The 18,441-nt window shown below is 56.6% G+C and overlaps 1 protein-coding gene and 1 long non-coding RNA gene across 3 annotated transcripts in view; both read right to left on the minus strand.

Moving 5' to 3' along the window:
- Window positions 1–1,014: 1,014 nt before the first annotated feature.
- LOC123605568 lies at window positions 1,015–4,943 on the minus strand. The gene is made up of 2 exons (XR_006715812.1): window positions 3,620–4,943; window positions 1,015–3,146 (listed from the first exon to the last, which is right to left on the minus strand). It is a non-coding gene; the product is annotated as an uncharacterized LOC123605568 (long non-coding RNA).
- A 797-nt stretch (window positions 4,944–5,740) lies between these two features.
- Window positions 5,741–18,441, minus strand: part of FYCO1 (FYVE and coiled-coil domain autophagy adaptor 1) — a 74,030-nt gene continuing 61,329 nt past the window's right edge. For both annotated transcript variants that reach the window (XM_045492624.1, XM_045492625.1), the window contains exons 16-18: window positions 15,988–16,198; window positions 10,220–10,329; window positions 5,741–8,285 (exon numbers count right to left, since the gene is read on the minus strand). In XM_045492624.1, coding sequence (XP_045348580.1) covers window positions 8,210–8,285; window positions 10,220–10,329; window positions 15,988–16,198 — 397 coding nt within the window. In that variant the 3' untranslated portion in view covers window positions 5,741–8,209. The remainder of the gene's footprint in view (window positions 8,286–10,219; window positions 10,330–15,987; window positions 16,199–18,441) is intronic.

Below are 18,441 nucleotides of genomic sequence, written 5' to 3' on the forward strand. Positions count from 1 at the left end.
AGCCACCTGGCAGTGCTCCCGTCCAGAACGGTCTCTCTTCCCACACCTCAAACCAGGGCTGACCTTGACACTGGCTCTGGGCCAACAGAATACGGCCAGAGTGATGTCGTGCCAAGTTCTGGGAGAGCACACGAGGCTGTGCTTGCCTTCGCTGTCCTGGAAACCTCCCCAGCACTCCGCTGAACGAGCCTGGCTGTCCTGCTGGGGGTGGGGGATGCCGAGGAGCAGGGCTGTCACCTGGCCAAGGCCATCGTAGACAGGCCAGCCCCGCCTTTGACCAAGCAGCTGACCACAGGCGTGGGGGTGGGCCCAGCCACCACCAGCTGACAGCCAGCCTACCGGCAGACGCGAGATCGCTCAGGTGACATGTGGCCGGCCAGGGCGGGCGCCTCAGTGACCAGCATGCGTCAGTTCACGAGAACGCCCACGTCCACCTGCGGGTCTGGGGGCTAAATACATGCTTAGGGTTTAAGCCGCTGGTTTTGAGGTTGCTTGTTTTGCAATGTTATCGTGACCATAAATAACCGATACGGCCCTTCCCGTGGAGGACGATACACGGTTTGAAGGTCAAGGGTTGCCATAGCAAATCCTGGCTAATGAAGGAGTTTGTCTGTTTTGTTTTGTTTTGTTTTAAATCACTGGAATGTCTACATTCCGGTAAAATGAAAACAGTTTGGAGAAAACCATCCCACAGCCACCTCGGCATGGTGCAGTAGTAGAAACAAGCCCATAAATGGTTCAGACTTAACAGCTCCCCTGGGTCTTGGGCCGACTTATGGCAAGAGCCTGTTAGATTGATTATATTTGCTACTACTGTATTAGTGAACCTGCGAAGCAGGGAGCTGATCTGATCTTCTGCATAAAGACCTGCCAGAAGCCAAAGTTCCTTAACCTTTTTTTTGTCTCATGCTCTCCTCTGGCAATCCTATAAAGCCTTCTGCCCTCTTCTTAGAATGTTTTAAAATGAATAAAATAAAATACATAGGATTCCAAGAAAAAAAAAAAAAACCTCTGTTGAAATACAATCCTCTAAAAATCAGAACAAATTTACGAACCAGTAACATCTGTGCCTTTTTTTTTTTCATTATTAATGCATTAAGTAAAATCGACCAGCGGGTGTGATGACAACCTTTGTTGTAGAGCAGAGATGAGATTTTGAGAGTCTGTTAAATATGAAAACATCTGTCACTTCCATTGGCGACGAAATCACAGCCCTTGCTGACATGTGCTAGTGTGACACGTTGTTTACATTCACGGTGGGGGGGAAGATCTACATTTTAGTGCAAAGTCAGGGGAAAGAGGCCATTTTCCCCCTATCCAAGTTCCCGGACCTTCTGAGTTCTGCGTATGGACCAGGTGAGGAGCCCGCATTTGACCCGACCTCCCCCGTCACGTATCCGTCGGCACTGAACTCCCGTTTCTTCCTGGAACTCTGAAATTTTGGACATGGATGAAGCCACTTTGGATTTGGGGCAGGGGATGTTTCCCCACTGAGGAACGATCTGTCAGCGAGCAACATGTCCTTGAAGGCAAACACGAGCCGTGGAAGAAATGGCGGCTGTGAAAACTTCTGCCCGTAGAACAGTTTCCTCCCCGGTGGTTTGTTTGGAAGTAGCTTCCTCTCCAAGAAGGAAGTCGCTGCCCCTGTGTCCCGGCGCTTGGGCCAACGGGCTGAGGTTGGAGAAGTCCCCGTTCCAAGGTTCAGGGGTCACTGGCGAAGAGAAATTCGAGGACAGATCCATTAGTTCGTTTCACCCCTTTCCTCAAGCTCTGACTGCAGTGGTGACACGGCAGTGACACTCAAGGACCTCGGGGTGGCCTAGCGGGTCACCTGCGCTGATCCGCTAGCAGGCTTCTGGGTGGCTCAGCCTGATGAACCAGAGTTGGCATGGCCGTGAGCGTGTGGCCCTCGTTCTGAGAACACCCAACGGTTCCACAGGGGTCCTTGCTGGTGGAGAAGGGCGGTCCCTGCCCAGACCTCTGGTCCCACACACGGACCCCGTCCCTGGTGCAAAGGCCTGGCGGCGGGGGGAGGACTCTGGCTGCCGTCCCTCCTCAGGGCCTTTCTGTGAGAGCACAGGAAGCCCTGAAGCCAAGCCCAGAGACACGGGAACGAACCCGACTACCTTTCCCGTGTCTCCAGCCACTGCCTTCCGTGTCTTTTTGGCAAACCGTCCAGGTCTTCCTTCTATTTAAATGTTGCCTCTGCTGGATGTGGTGGTTGGCCTTGGCCACACGGACGCTGCCCTTTCCTCCGATGAGAAAGGGGAGTTCTGCTGACCCAGACTCCAGCCCGGCCCTCCCCGAGGCCTCTGGGAGGCCCCTCCCATGTACCTCTCTTTCCTCACCGCCTCCCCCTGTCTCCCCTCCCCTCCCCCCTTCCTTCCTCCTGGGAAGAGGACAGTACCTGTCCACCGACCTGGCCAACGGGTATCCAGGCCCTTGCGGGAAACTTCCTTCTCTCCTCGTGGCTCAGCCGGAGGCTTCCTCCGCGGCAGAAAGCGAGGGAGGCCCTCCTGACTTGAAATCGCCTTCCCTTTGGTGATTCTAGGGAGCCACAGGCCCGCAAGCCCCACCTGGTCTGGGTCCGAGGCCTTCCTTTTGGTAAGGACGCTCACGTGCGCCGGGTTTGCGGATGCCTGACTTTGTTCTTTTTTTTTTTTTTTTCTTTTTTAGCAAAGAAGACAGTTCGTTCCAGGCTTCAGATGGGGCTGCCACGTCTGAGACAACCGCAGTCCATACATGCCCGAAGGTGTGAGGAAACCACACCAGGGCCCCGTCCTCCCGCAGAGCGCCGGGGGGGAGGGGGGGAGGGCGAGGGGGTTGGGGAGGGACGGGGGTACAGCTATCAAACCCCAGAGGCCAGCGATCACACTTGCGCTCGGGTTCACCCTCCTCCAGAAACCACCTTGTGGGGAACGCAGAAGGCTGACCTTTCTGTCAACCCTAACCCACTTTGAACGGCTTTCATGATAGCTGTGCTCTCCGCCTGGCTTCTGATGGCTTCGGCTCAACTGCTCTCTCTCAAACAAACAAAAAAAAAAGTCCATTTTCTCATCTGGGGTGACAGGTTTCGCCGATCTGTGTGGGCGGCAAACTCCTCTCGCCAGATTTTTCCCACGCATCTTCAAACCGAAAGGGCAGACCTGCCCAGAGTTTCCTTTTGAGTCCCCCGGGGAACCTGGGCGCCACAGGGCAACATGGCCAGAAGGGACAAGGCAGCAGCAGGTGCCACGGAGCCTGTGGGACCTGAGCTAGGCCGAGATCCCTGGAATGGAATGTGGGCCTTGGAGAATCTGGGGCAGACTCCGGTCATCTTGGGCTGCTCCGTGGTTTAGGCGCAATGGGGATTTTGATATGGAGGCTCCCGGGTCCCAGCCTCAGGGGCAGGGACACAGCTACGTGTGTCTCAGCTGATTCTCTTTCAGCCCCCAGGCCCATGTGGTCACCAAGTCTCTGGAGGGATTGGTACCCAAGAACTCCCGCTGCACTGTTTTGGGCATTTGGATAAACCAATCTTCCATTCCTTCAACCTGCTCGCGGGACAGTAAGAGGCTTGACTTGAGGGCATCGCTAACGCAAGAGGGGGTGGGGGGGCAGGATCGGGAGACCAGCTCACCTCCATTCTCCCCACACCCCCTCCTGGAGACTTGCCCTTTGCCCTTCTGTGCCATGGGGGCTACAGGGGCTCCTGTCCCCGGCCAAGTTGGCCAATGGGATTGGCGATGGCCTCAGACCTGACCAAGCATGGGGACCGTCTGGTGGCCTCATTGACTCGGTAACTGCTGAGCGCTTCTGTGTCTGGCATGATGCTCGACGCTGTGGGGCTGAGAGAAAGGAAGGAGATGAAGGAAACACGGTGCCTGCCCTCAAGGGAGAACATGGTTACGGTTACAGAAAATAGAACGTATTCCTGTGTAACTGATCAGAGAAGAGGCCACATGAGAATCTGGGCGCCGGGGGAGGGTTGGAGGAGGAAGGGAGAGGGAGGGAAAGGGGGCTGTGATCCTCAGATGCGGGGTGTGGGGTGAGTGTGCTCCATCTGACCAGTCCAGGGGTGATGGGGTCCTGCCCCTTCTGGGTCTGTGTCAGGTCTCTGCTGATTCAGCAGGAGTAGGCGTTAAGTTATGGTGGGAACGTGACTCCTTCCTCCGCCAGCTGCCTTGGCCCTGTGGTTTTGCCCACCTTTGTACCACAGGCCAACTGAGCATGGTTTTAGGGCATCCATGACCATCCCCCGCCCCCCACACCGTCCTGGTAGGTCACCATTGTGTTCTCTGCTCATCTGGCGGAGAGCAGCCGGGTTGGAAGGGTGCCTTGACTCCAGTAGGCCTGAACGCTGACCTCACGGTAGGTGGGGGTGGGAGTACCCAGATGCCAGGCCACACGGCAAACCTCTCGGAGCATCTGGTGGCTCGAGCCCTTCTAAAAAGCTGGGGTACAAGCCGATGCTCTATGTCCCAGCAGGGTGACTCCACACCCCCGGTCCGGTCTGGGTAACTTCATCACTCGCCTCAGGCCCCGGTGCAAAGAAAGACGACGCTACTCCCTGTGTCATAGTGTTTGCTTTATTTCAATCCTGAGGTTAAAAAGAAAACAGTTCCAAACAGTGCCGCAGATGCTATAAAGAAATATGTTTGGGGTACAAAAGTTTCTCACCTCCCCTCCTCCCTGCCATGCAGGTGGGGTGTTGGCAATTTGATGTGCTTCTGGGTAGTTCTTTGGCAGGTAAGAACGCAATGGGTCCCCAGACCCACTATCGCGTAAGGCCTCGAGAATGGAGGGTTAGTCAATTAAAGTGCAATTCTGATTTGGAAGCTGCCCAGCCAAGGCCTGGGCATCGCTGTGCAGCCCCCAGAGGCAGGGCCATCTCTGGATAACACTCATCCTAAGGTTCTAAGGAAGCCTGTGTATCAGCGATGTCTCCCGAAATTTAAAGATAGACTTCACTGTTTTTTCAAGAGCCATTACAAGGGAAGAGGCATGATTCCCGTTTCCTCGGAAGAATCACAACGCAACGAAAAAACTTACCCGAGGTGCCACTAAAAAGTGCCTTTCGGGGTTAAGTGTTTTTGCGAACGTGGCTGGCTGGCTCGTTTCTGCCGGGCGACTCCTGGTTCTTGGAATCACGGATGGCTTCTCTCTGCCTTAATTCTCAACACCTCCGAGCCAAGGGTGGGATTCTCGCGTGTGGGTACCAAGGTGGGCCTTAAAAAATGAAACTCCTAAACACTTTAAAACTCAGCGGACATCTAACCGGTTTCGCGTAAAACGCAGGCGCGGAGATCTCAATCCCAAATGGGGATTTCCTTTCCGTTGAGTCTAGGATGGCTTCCCCACCCTAGGCGAGGGGATAACTGGAAGCGTTCAGGAAAACCATTCCCTTTCTTCTTCAGGTGCAGCGTGTGGCTTCTTCCCTTTCTACTTTTCAAGTCTGGTGGGGTGTTTCAGTTCCAGATTCTTTCCTGGGAATTTCTTTGCCTGCTCGTGATCCAGGTGACCGGGAGTCTAGCGGGATCCAGCCACAAGGGCCCTGCAGAGGCCACGCTTTATCCCGACACCCTTCCTTGCTATGGGTGGGCGTGCCTTAGAGGCTGTGTCCTTGGGGAAGGTTGGTGGGGAAGTGGCTTCTGAGCCAGAGGTGGACCAGGCAGCCGGCAGGAGTACTACAGGGTGAGTGACTGTTATTCAGAGAGCCGGCCATCCAGGGGCTTCTGGGTTCTTGTTTTGTTTCGTTTTGTTTTGCATAGTGATCTGGGGTCCCAAGGAGGTCTCCTCCTGATGATTTCTAGTGTCATTCAGTCTACTGGCTGGGGCTACCACCTTCAATGGTTGTTCTGCATTGTCATCTGCGGTTTTGGAAAACTCCCCCCACCCCCAAACCTCAGAAAAGTCAAGAACCTGTTTAAAATGAGAATAAAGCTATTCGTACAAGCCACACTGAAACAGGCCAACGTGTTCTCTCTAGTTGCGTAACACACAGCAAACTCGAGCTCACGCTGCAAAGTAACGAGGGAGAAGAGTCTGTCCAGCACAAACAATAAATAGGATATGGAGCCAGGACGTGACCGCCGGGGGATCGGCGACCCTCTGAACAACTGCGGTCAGGGTCAGCGTTCCGGAGCGGGGGCACTGCACGCCACCAGGGGCCCCTGTGCTCCTGGAGCAGCGGCTCTGGGCTGGCTTCGCAAGAGCCGGGCGCGCTAAGCGTGTTGTTGGGCCCCTGCCGGGCTGACTGACAGAGGTTCACGAGGGGGCTTGGGTGGAATGTTCCAGGCCTTTCTCAGGAAACACAGGAGCTATTAGCTGCACAGGATGGTGGGGGCACCATCAGCTGGCCAGTCAGCATGGCATCCTGGGAAAGCACTCAGCACAAGACTCCAGACCGCTCTGGCTTCTCTTTTGTGGGTTTTGTTATTACGGGCAGCCACTAATTCTGATTACCCTTTCCAGGGGAGAGGGTGGGCTCAAAGGCGGCATGGTTTACTCTGGAACCATCCTCAGACCGTGTGGCACACCGGGGAGGGCAAGCGTGGGGCTCGGGAGAGTCTCTGGGAGCCCGGCCGCATCTTGCCTTGGCGCTGAGCACGGTCAAGGCCTGGGCCACTGGGAGATGCTAGAGACCCCGGTGGCTTTCTGCCGTGGGCGGCCGCTCCAAGGAAAGGGCACGAGAGGCTCGGCTTTTCTCTGGGTTGATGTCTCCGGAAGGTTCTGTTCACCAACCCCCTTGCCCTGCCCAACCTGACTGCAAGCAGCCATGTCCCCAGTTAAGTGACAGTCTCAAGTCTATCATGGAGGTTACTTGCCCCACCCCTGCCCCATGAGTCCTCTCTGCTGGCTGGTAGCTGAGGGGTCTGTGCTGGACGTGGCCTGGGGTCCCTGACCTGTCCGAAGGGGGCCGCTCCAGATGCCCCGCTCACCTGTGGAAGTGTCTGAGCCCCGACTTCGGGCTCTGGCCTCTGTGAACCAGGCACAAAGAGGCCATCGAAGGTGAGCTCTGTACGGCGGGAGAAGAGGAGGGCCGCAGACAGCGGGAAGGCTATGTCCTTCCAGGAAAAGGACACAGGATTCCTCGGCCCCAAGGGGAGATGGCTCCTGGGGGTCAAGTGTAGGCTGAGCCACGGGAAGTGGGCAAACGGGGTGCTGGGGAGCAGGCGGGTGGCAAGTGGGGGCCGAGGAGTGAAGTCAGAGCAGATTCGTGAGTGATGCCTGTTACGCTTGGGTTACCAAAGACTTTTGTTAAGAAGGCCCCGAGATTTGAAAGTGGTTCTTACCCTGATTATGATCGTTACGAAACACGTCTGAAGGTGAGGCAGAAGCTCTTATTTATACAAAGAGCCCATCAGCTGAACAGTGCGTCCTAAGGGCCAAGGCGCGATGCTGCCTGTTGGTCAGGCTGTCAGGGTTAGCCGGCTTCGGGGGCTTCAGCCGCCCGTGCAGAGACAGCGCCGCAGTGCGCGTCCTCAGGGGGGTGGCTGAGGGGCCTGCCTGAGTGAAGGGCTTTGCGCGAGGACAGGACTTTGCAGACAGAAGAGCCAGGAAGAAAGTGGAGCTCGAGGCCCCTCCAAAACTGTTGAGTTTGAAGCAGCCCCAAATTTACTGGGGCAGGAAGGGACAGAGGCATGACGGGAAGAGGCTGGAGGGAGTCGCCGGAGGGGCCCCCCAGGCACCCTGACTCTCAGGATGGCCCCGTGGCCTCCTTTTCCTGGGAGGCCCAAGGGCCTCACGGCCTGAGGACTCAACAGGGTCTGGCCAGGACATCCCGGCTCATGGTCGCCCAGGACGCCTGGCCCCTGCTGGGCAGAGTGGGGCCTTTCTCTCCCCGGGCACAAGTTGGGATCATGGCCTCTGGCCTGTGCAACTCTCCACGGGGGCGGCCTGGAGCCAGCTGTGGCTCCGGGAGAGGCCGATGGTCTCCTGAGGGTTTAAACCTTTGGCAGAGTGAGTGTCCCTTCGGGTGTGAGGATAGTCGGGTCCCTAATCACGGGAAACGGTGCTTGAGCCCTTAACAGCCATGGAGGCTGAGAGTGACGGTGCGAAGTTCTGAGTACGAGGTGCTCCAGACGGAGCAGCTCTGAGGGGTGGCCCGCCAGCTTTGGAGCCGCTGTTTTTTTTTTTTTTTTTTTTTTTTAGTGCTTTATGTGACAGGTGAGCAAGAGTAGTGTTTCCTGTGGATAAAGTGAAACTACCAGAACCCAGGTGCTTGAGGCTACGGGAAATCACTTCCATCGTAGATCACAGGCCTGTCAACCGTCAAGTGATAAAACACTTTCTTGGAGACAAACCTGAGGAAACAGAAGTGGAAAAGGAGGGTGTCAGACGCAGAAGCCCGAGGGTAGCGGCTGCCGCTGGGGGCTCCACGGGGGGCTGCGGTGACCTGGCTGGGTGTGCGGGCTGGGTGGGGAGGAGCCCCACGGGGAGTCCTGGGCCCCTCACCCCGTTTGTCCGGCAGAGTTCTCCCTGGGCGAAGGGTCCGGGGGGGTCCTGGGACGTCAGCACCGACTGCCCTGGGGCGTGGGTGCAGAAAAGCCGCAGCCGTTGGGGGTGGCGGGGGGCTGCATGGGGAGGGGGTGGGCGGAGAGAGCAGATACTGAGAAGAGGTCTCTGGGGGAGCATGGGTTTCAGCCCCCCCCCCCCCCGGCCACCTGAGCGTGTTCTGCTGTCCGCGGTTCAGAACTCTCTGCAAGGGCACAAGGCCAGGGTTTGTCACAGCAGCACGGCCACCTCTAGCGGTAACTAGGAGCCTGCCTGGGGCACAGGACTGCATTCCGCCCTCAGTGCGCCCCTCCTCCGCCGCGCCCACAACCCGCAGGGAATCCTCATGAGGTGGCATCTGTGCTCACGGCCACCGCACAGGAGACGGGGCTCAGCTAAGGCCCACAGAGGGAAGGGCAGGGCCCGCGCCTGGCGGACCCGCACCCACTCGCCTGACCGCTGCCCCATCCCGCTGCCCTGCAGGGGGCTGGGGCTCACGGTCACTTGGAGCTCTGGAGGCCGTTCTCTGGAAATGCTGGGCCTGTGCCCCTGAGTCCTGCTAATTCAAGGTGCGTGTGTGTTCATGGGGCAGGGGAGGGGCAGGAGAGGGGAAGGAGGGGGGCAAGGGGGGGAAGTTCATGCTCTTAGCCTCTCGTGTGTGGACGCCCTTGGCCACCAGCCCTGGAGTTCAGGGCCTGAAGGTGGTGAGGGGTGGTATGTCTCTCTTCTAGAATATGCTATCTAGTCATTCTGCTAAAAGCCAAGTGGGCTGGGAAGGGTGCCCCGTGGGGGGGATGTGGCCACTAGCTCAGGGCCCCACTTACAGAGGATGTGGCTGGTGCCAGTCAGGCAGGTCTCCTAAAAAAGGTGGCCCCGACAAGGGCTTATGCCGAAGCCAGAAGACACAAAAGGGATGGGTGCCAGCAACCTTAACCACCCCTGTCTCCTGTCTCCAGGATGTGGGGCCCTGGCACATGGCACACACCCAACCAATGTGCTCTTCTCCTCCACTTCCTTCCTCGGCTACCCCTCCAGCTCGTGTCCCTACATTCCCAACGTCCTGCCCTCCAGCCCTTCACTGCTGACCCATATCTGGTGCTTTGATGTAGTGCTTCCCAGAGAAGGCACACGCTGCTCCTGTTGCCATGCTGAGAAGGCCCAGGGGCTCCTCCTCAAAGCTCTAGTCCTGCCCTTCATTTCCCTCTTGCTTGTCCGTCCGTCCATCCATCCACCCATCCAACCATCCACTGTTTCTACTGAGCCCCTTCTCTGGGCTGGGCAGTGGGAGCTTGGACACTCGCGAGAAGCAGGAGGGCATACGGTTGAGTCCAGAGCCTGGAGGCAGGCCCTCTGGGTTCCCACCTGGCTCCACCACCGCCAGCTGTGTGACCTTGAGTGTCACTCTGTTACGCATCTGGTCCTCAGTCCCCTAGCAGCACCGTGAGGAGAACGGTGGTCGCTCCGACAAGGGGGTGTTGTCGGACGTAAATGAGTCAATAAGAGTAGAGAGCCGAGAACCACCTGACATGAGCTAAGACTCTGTAAGTACTAGCCCGTGTTTTATAAAATCTATAACAGACCCTAAACCACCACCGTATAGGGGTCTAAGGTAAAAAACAAAACAAAACAAACTATTAATAATAAGTTACCGATAATTAAATAGTCTCTTTTCAATGCCCACCTCTGTTCTTGGGGCCAGGAGGCAGGTGAGTGGTTCTGGATGTTCATGAGCGAGCATCCCTACCTGGAAAAGGTGTTGTCGAAGATGAGCATGTAGATGCCTGGTGTGCGGACCTTGAGCTGGCCTTGGATGTTCTCCTTGTGGGAGCTGCATCGGGTCGTGGGGATGAGGACCTGGGAGGAAAAGCAGATCAGAAAAAGTGTCAGGGCAGCCGAGAGGGCCTAAAGGTCTTCTGGGCAGAGCCTTTATTTTGGGGAGGGAACTAGGCCCAGGGAGGCTGGGCGCCCTGTCTGAGGTCGCAGCGGAGCAAGGCTGGGGCCGTGGTCAGCCCCAGGAGCGGGGAGGGGTCTTCCACACGCCCTGCATTTGTCGATAACCTGTGTTAGGGAAGAGGCTGTGAGCATGAGTTTCGCCCGGCATCGTGAACTAGTCAGCGCCCCAAAGGAGTGGCCCCAGCCTCTCTGACCATGGCCAGTGCCAGAATGTTCCACATGTGGAGGACCACTCATTTTATGGATTCAGGAAGCTGGGACTTATTCGAGGTGAAGTCCATAAGTCTGGCTGGCTCCGAATGGACCGAGGGTTGACCTGGGGTCAGGTGAGCCCCACAATTGCCCCCAGGTCTCCACTTGGAGAGAAGGGAGCAACAGCCAGATGGGACAAATGGAAAACAGAGAGTACGATGACAGACTCAAACATTACCTGATCAATAAGCCCACTAAATGTAAATAGTCTAAACATCCCAATTAAAAGGCAAAGATTAGCAGGTTGACCCAACCCCATCATGCCTATAAGAAAAGACGATTTAAAGGTAAAGATACAAATAGGTTGAAAATCAAGGGATGTAAAAAGATATATTGTGGTAGCATGAGTCAAAAGAAGGGTGAATTGACTGCCTTAACATCAGACGAAACACATTTTATATCAAGGGATGTGGCCAGGGATAATTTCCTAATGATAAAGATGTTAGTGCATCAAGAGGACGGGCCAGTCCTGACACCGATGCCCCTAATGATTGAGCTTCAAAACACACGAAGCAAAAAGTGGTAGAATTGCAAGGCGAAATAGGTGAATTCACAATTATGGTTGTATATTTCTTTTTTTTTCAACGTTTATTTATTTTTGGGACAGAGAGAGACAGAGCATGAACGGGGGAGGGGCAGAGAGAGAGGGAGACACAGAATCGGAAACAGGCTCCAGGCTCTGAGCCATCAGCCCAGAGCCCGACGCGGGGCTCGAACTCACGGACCGCGAGATCGTGACCTGGCTGAAGTCGGACGCTTAACCGACTGCGCCACCCAGGCGCCCCTATGGTTGTATATTTCAATCATGGATGGAATAAAAGACAGGAGCTCAGTAGGGAAATGAAGACTCAAAGAACAGCATCAGCTAACTCAATCCAACCGCCGCTTATGGGACACTCCACCTGACCATGGCAGAACAAACCGAATTTTTCGAGTGCGCTTGGGATGATACACAGCAGGCCATCTTCTAGGCCATTAAAAAAAAAAAAAAAAGGCAACACTCATATTTAAAAGGATTCAAGTTATACAAAGTTGGTTTTCTGCCTGCAATGGACTTAAATTAGAAGTGAATAGATCTCCGGGGCACCTGTGTGGCTCCGTTGGTTAAGCGGCCGACTTCAGCTCAGGTCACGATTTCTCAGTTCATGAGTTCGAGCCCCGCGTCGGGCTCCACGCTGACAGCTCGGAGTCTGGACCCTGCTTCGGATTCTGTGTCTCCCTCTCTCTGCCCCTCCCCTGCTCATGCTCTCTCTCTCTGTCTCCCAAAACTAAACGTTAAAAAAGAAATTAAAAAAAAAAAGTGAATAGATCTCTAGAAAATACCAAAATATTGGGGCGCCTGGGTGGCTCAGTCGGTTAAACCCCCGACTTCAGCTCAGGTCATGATCTCACAGCTCGTGCGTTCAAGCCCCGCATCGGGCTTTGTGCTGACAGCTCGGAGCCTGGAGCCTGTTTCAGATTCTGTGTCTGCACCTGTCTCTGCCCCTTCCCTGCTCATGCTCTCTCTCTGTCTCTCTTTCTCTCAGAAATAAACATTAAACAATTAAAAAAAAAAAAGAAAATACCAAAATATTTATAAACTAATCATCACACTTTTAAATAACCCGTGGGCCGAAGAGAAATAAAAAATCAAGTGGGAGATCCCAAAAGCATGGGAGAGAATTGTGCACGGCACGTTCCGGATGCCACAGTACATTTGCTCTGGCTGGGAGCTGCTGGTGGAGAGGCAGCAGGTAGAGCCCAAGACAGGCCTGGGTGGGATCAAGATGAATGAGGACCTACTGTGTGTAGGCTCTGGGGTGGCCACTTCTGCACACGGTCTCCTCCAGTTCCATTAACGGTCTCTCGCATTCTTATTTCCATCGGGCACTGAGAATTCTGAGAGGTTGAGAGGTTGGGTCTGCTTCTGTGGCCCGTAACCTACCAATTCTGAGCCTGGACATTCCAGCAAGCGCAGGCAGGAAGGCTTTGCTGTTGACACAGGGGCCACTGGGCGCCCCACACCTCAACCTCAGCATTTACGGCCTTGATTGCAAAGCAACCACCGAGAGCTCGTTGGGCATTAGAAGTTTCTATTCTGTAGACTTTTCACGCGTCTTGATTCCTGTTTTCCCACCAGGGGCAAAATCTATGAGATTTTCTCTGGCCGAGGCTCATGCAGCTGCAGTGATAGGAAGATGATGGGGGGGGGCGGGGAGTGGTCTCTGGAATAAACCCGAGGCAGGTCTCCGCTGTGTGAGCTCTGGGGGTGCCTCCCACCAGCGCCAGCGCCTGGGTGGCCATGCCCTGATTTATACCATGTGTCTGCGAGACAGCACGAGTTGGTTTCATTTATATTTGGACGGGTTCCTGTGGCCTGGGGCTCCCGTGCAAAGTGAGGGTTCTATGCTACATGGAAGAAGTGAGTCACAAGAGGCCACAAGAGGCCACGGTGGTGGTTGCTGGGGGGCGGAGGTTTGGGAGTGACTGGCCATGATGTTTCTTTTGGGGATGATTAGAGTGGCAATGGTTACATAAGCTGTAATACACTGTATTTTAATGGGTCGATTATTTGGTATATGAACTGTATCTCAGTAAAGCTGTCTAAAAAATACAATGTCAAGCGTCCTTGCTGCCGGTGCTGGTCCCTCCCCTGAGTCTCTGTGGCCCCAGACAGGCTGTTGAGTTTCTCTGGCCAAACATGGGTCCCCGCCCAGAGAGAGGGCAGGGCCTGGGTCCCGTTTCCTGTTCTGTCCCCAGGCTTTAAGACAGCGGTCGGCACACAGGCAGCCTCAAGTCCTTGATTTACTGTTTCTCTGGTCAAGCGTCTTCCCAAATTCACAGCCTTTGATCTCAGTGCTGAGGAACGACCTTGACCCCGTGGAAACACTCTGGAGAGGAGGGGGCCCGGGGACGGGGCAGTGTCTGCTGCGGGCTGCCAGAGATGGGCCTGGCCTTGTGCTGTGTGGCTCCCTCCACCAGGGCACGTCTCCTGGTGTGGCCCAAGGCCTCCTCCCCTGATCACTGCGCCCCAGGTGCCCGCCCGTCCCCACCATGACACTCTACCTGGAATCATGGTTGTCTGTTCACTAGGGTCTCTCTCCTGAAGGGCAGATCTCACGTTGTCCCTTCTCTCTCTCTAGCTCTGATAGGCGCGACAGAGCCCGGGGTTCAGCAGCAACTCAGGAAGTGGCTGTGAGCAGACCCCGAGTCCCTCATGTCTGCACCTCCATAATCACACTTCTGGGTGCTGCAATTTGCTCTGGACCCCGGAGTTTCCTGTAAGGCCCAGGTTGGTCAGGGGAGTCAGGAGATCCTAGGGGGAGTCCCTTAGACGGCCGCTGAGGACGTGCACCTGGAAACAGGTTCCCAGGCTGATGTCTGTTCAGGGGACCTCGGGCAGAAATAACAGCAGTCCCACGGCAGGCTGGGGATGCTGGGCTCCTGAAGGCAGACAGCGCCCGAAAGCCCTTCTCGCTTGCCCCGTGTATGGGCTCCTTCTGCCCCCTGGCGTCCACTCTGAGAAACACACGGGTAGTCCTGACCCCTGGACGCCAGAGATGAGGAAGCTTCCTCTGGGTCCCCAAGCCCGCAAGAACCACACAGATCTCCCAGGGCCGTGAGGGTTTGGCGGGTGAGCGACTGAACAAGGGGAGAGGCCCACAGCTCGGACACGCGTGGACAGGTGGAACGGCAAAGGCCTGGACACCCGATTGAGTCCCTTCCCCTGTCCCTGCCACAAACAGCCTGCGGTGTCTGATGCGGGACGACGTGGTGCTGGTCCCTGGGAGGTCTTGGGGCTGTGGGGGCGAACGGCCCGGCTACTGGAGGCAAGTTCCTGCGGAGTGTGGCGCTGGCCCTGGCAAGCCACTCTGCCTCTTAGTGACCTCATCTGCCAACGTGAGCCCTGCACACCATCTACATGGTGGAGTCCGTGGCCGCTCCCGGACCGCAAGCCCCAGGACCGCCTGGGGGCAGCCTCGGAACCCCAGGGAGTAAGGGCTCCGAGCTCGGGACACGGCACGGCCAGGGGCCCCCCGAAGGGAAAGGGGGGGCAGAGCGTGAATGAGAGGCTCCACAGAACAAGGCCAACTCAAGGAGGCTGGAATTAAGTCGTAGGAGTGAATTTGGAGAGGGCAGGAATGACAGAGTCGTCTCTGCAACGAGCCGGTACCAACAGGGCAGGGGACAGGACAGCGAGCCAGACAGGCACGGGGCGCACGGGGCGAGCCTGCTCTCTTCAGCTCGGGGCCCGCACCCCGCCTCTCGCCGAGGGCCCCCCACAGCCAGCGCCCCACAGGCGGGGGGTGGGGGGGGGCTCAGGGATTTTCTCACACAGGCGTCACAGGAGGCTCCTTTCAGGCGATTTCAAACTGCTCTCCCCCACCCTTCTTCTCGCCATTGCTGGCACCTGGAAGTTTCCGCACGGTATAGCCACTGAGGGCCGCTCTGAGCTCTAGGCCAGCCTGGCCGTCCTCACCGGTCCTCCCACCCACAGTGTGTCAAACGGGACAGGAATTTCCGCCCAAACCAGCTCCTCTCCCCTCTGCCGAGTCAGCCAGCCACCCACGGAGTCCTGTTCAACCTCCTGTCCCGGGCTCTGGATCCCACCCATTCTTTCTATTCTGGCTCCCAGGCCCCGGGAGCTAGGCTCACCGGACGCACCTGGGGATGCCTGTGTGTCCACACTCTGCTACCCCCTGCCTGGATTCTGACCGAGCGGTGTGGCGGTGGCCTCAGGACTGGGTGTTTCTAACGTGCAGACAACACTGAGACCCGCGGTCCAGGCCATCATCAGCATGCCACGCTGAGAATGTCTTGGGACTTTATGAGTTTGCATCTGCCACCGAGATTTCAAGCCCCACCCACCGCCCAAGGGACACAATTGGCCAGGTGTCTCTGGCAAGGTCTCTGGGGCCCAATGCCCCCTAACCTCCTCCACGGTGCCCTCCTCTTGCTCTGCACAGCCGGGCTAAAAAAGGATCCTTAAACCGGGTCACATGTCTGTATTCTTCGCAATTTCACCCACTGACCTGTCCCAAGGTCAGACCGGAGATGTCTGACACAGGAGCAACCTTCAGACGCCTGAGGACAGTGCTCTGGAGCCTCCAAGGTCTTTCCTTTCCCAAGCCGGCCAAGAACAGGAGCGTTGCCTGCCCCGTGGGACGCAGCCCGGAGGGCCCGCCCACCTGCTTTCTCTCCACGTCCCCATCACGGCCGAGGCCCAAACACTCCAGGGGAGGCCTGCCCAGCAGAAGGCTGGACGGCCGTGGCCCCGCACCAGGGAAGGTCTGCCCAAGCACCCCGCTGGCGGAGGGCCGGCCTTACCTTACACTGGTCCAGCGGTGTGTCCTCGGCCTCCCGGAAGACCACGCTGAAGGAGATGCTCTTGGGGTCGGAGGAGAAGACCCAGCTGATGGTGAGGCCCGCCTCAGCCACAGTGATGGGGATGACGCTGTAGGTACTGGACCTCACGAACAGCTCCCTGTTGCTCTCCCCGAAGTTGGCGATCTCTTCCACCGTCAGCGGTAACTTTATCCTAAAACCCAAGGGCGGAGAGGGCCCGGATCAAACGGGCAAAGTGCCTGAGTCCCCTGGCCAGCTCGTCTGCAGCTCAGAGGTGGCCGGAAGCCCTGGAGGCTCTTGGGAGGACAAGGCCTGGGTACCCTTGACCAACACGCTTAACTATGCGAGAAACCTGGATGTGCAGTGTGGGTCGAGGCACCGGGCCGCGTGTAAAGCACGCAGGTGACAGTCCCGGCTGCGTGGGGCTGGCATGTCCCTGCAAGCCTGTCGGAGAGGAGAACGGCCTGAGGTGATCCACGCGCCGCGAACGGGAAGCCGGTGCGGAGGCCTCAGCTTTCTGCAGCTTTCCCGGAGCTGCCCTGCTGCCCAGCACAGGTCCCCTCTCCAACTCCCTGCTGCCCTTCATGTCATTAGCACCAGCAGGAAGCACGCACGTCATTAGAAACTTCCCGCCCTCTGGAAATCTGGGGCCTGTTGTAAGACTGCAAGGGGGCACCCTGATTTTCTTAAACGCAGCCGTCCCAGATTCTTTATACGGCAGGGGCGGTGGGGCAGGGTGATGGCCTTGGCGACGCAGGCTTCTCGGGGACCGTGTCCCCGGTCCTAACGCTCGCCAGCTGGACAACGGCCGCTTCCGTAAGTTTAAAGGTTTAGTGACAGTGAGCTCCTCTGTTCCCGGGGTCCTGTGCGGGGCCCAGAGTGTGGAGCCAGAGGGACCAGGGTTCCGGTACCTGCTTTGCTTCCCTTCCCTCCTCCTGAGCCTCGGTTTCCTCATCTGCAAACGAGGACAACCAGGCCTGCCCGCCGACGGGTGTGAGGCATACATCAGAGGATGAACTTGGCTGAGGGGGGGACTGCTCCCTGAGGCTGCCTGTTTTCCGACTCGGTGGCGCCCCCTCCTGGACCGTGCAAGTCGGGAGCCAGCATGTGAGCACGAGATGCGAGGACAGGGCCTCCAGTGCTGAGCTGCCACCTCAGGGGCGGCGTGGCCTCGGGCGAGTCGCATCCCCTCGACTGTGAAGTGAGAAGGTGGCGGCCACTACGTGCGGGGCCCTCTGCTCGCAGGCTTCATGTGCTATCACCACGGCCACGTGAGGAAGCAGGGTGCTTCCCCTTGCACATGAGGAAGCCAAGAATCACACAGATGGAGAAACTTGGTCCAGGCCCACACAAGTCTGACAGGAAGCCATTACCTGCCCACTCCACCAAACTGCCTTCCGTGGCGAAAATACGTTACTGTCCCCTTCGAGATGCGGCGGTGGAAACTGAAGCTCAGAGAGGTTAGGTAACTCGCCCAAGACTGCACAGCAAGTAAGTCACGGGGCTGTGAGTTCTATCTGCCTTCCGAGGTGTGGAGACGGATGGAAATACCACCCCCACCCCCCCAAGCTACGCTAATGAGAAGAGGAATCAAGGATTAAAAAAACCCAGAATGTGGGCACCTGGGTGGCTCAGTTGGTTAAGCGTCTGACTCTTGGTTGAGCCTCAGGTCATGGTCTCGTGGTTCCGTGAGTTCGAGCCCATGACAGGCACTGTGCTGACCGCGTGGAGCCTGCTTGGGATTCTGTCTCCCTTTCTCTCTGCCCCTCCCCCACTTGCACTGTCTCTTTCAAAACTAAATAAACACCCTACTTTGTTTCTGTTCCACGGCCAGCACCACCCTGTGACACAGCATGTAATTTACTTATGTGTTTCTGTTTAATGTCTGTCGACCCCTGCTGGAATATAAGCTCAACAGGGGGGCTCTGTTTTGCTCAGTGATGTACTCCAAGGACCCAGAACATACCTGGCACCTAGTAGGTGCTGAATAAACACGTGTGAGTGAGTGCATGAGTACGGGACTCAATGCAGCGACTTATGCAGCCGTTGGACGCGACACAGAAGAATAGCATACATGAAAATACTCACGCAGTGTGGGGTTTTACAAGACTATAAAATAAGATGTCGAATATCCGTTTGTGTTGAAAAATGAGGTACCTATGTATTTAAAAAAACCGGAAGGCTATCCCCCAAAGTGGTTTCCTTGCCTCTATTTTCCTATTTTTCTACAATGAAAACGTATTGGTCTTACAGTGAGAAAACAAAAAAGTTATTTTCAAAAAAGAAGAACACAGGGCCATGGGTGTGAGAACGGGATGACGCTAAGGGGACACGGGGGAACTTCCGACGGGGAGGGAACCGCTCTCCGTCTTCACTGTGGTCACACGGGGCTGAATCACTGTTCTCTTCTGGACCTACGTTCCCTCTTCGGCAGAA

This window comes from Leopardus geoffroyi, chromosome A2, assembly GCF_018350155.1.
Source record: "Leopardus geoffroyi isolate Oge1 chromosome A2, O.geoffroyi_Oge1_pat1.0, whole genome shotgun sequence".
Classification (NCBI taxonomy): Eukaryota; Metazoa; Chordata; class Mammalia; order Carnivora; family Felidae; genus Leopardus; species Leopardus geoffroyi.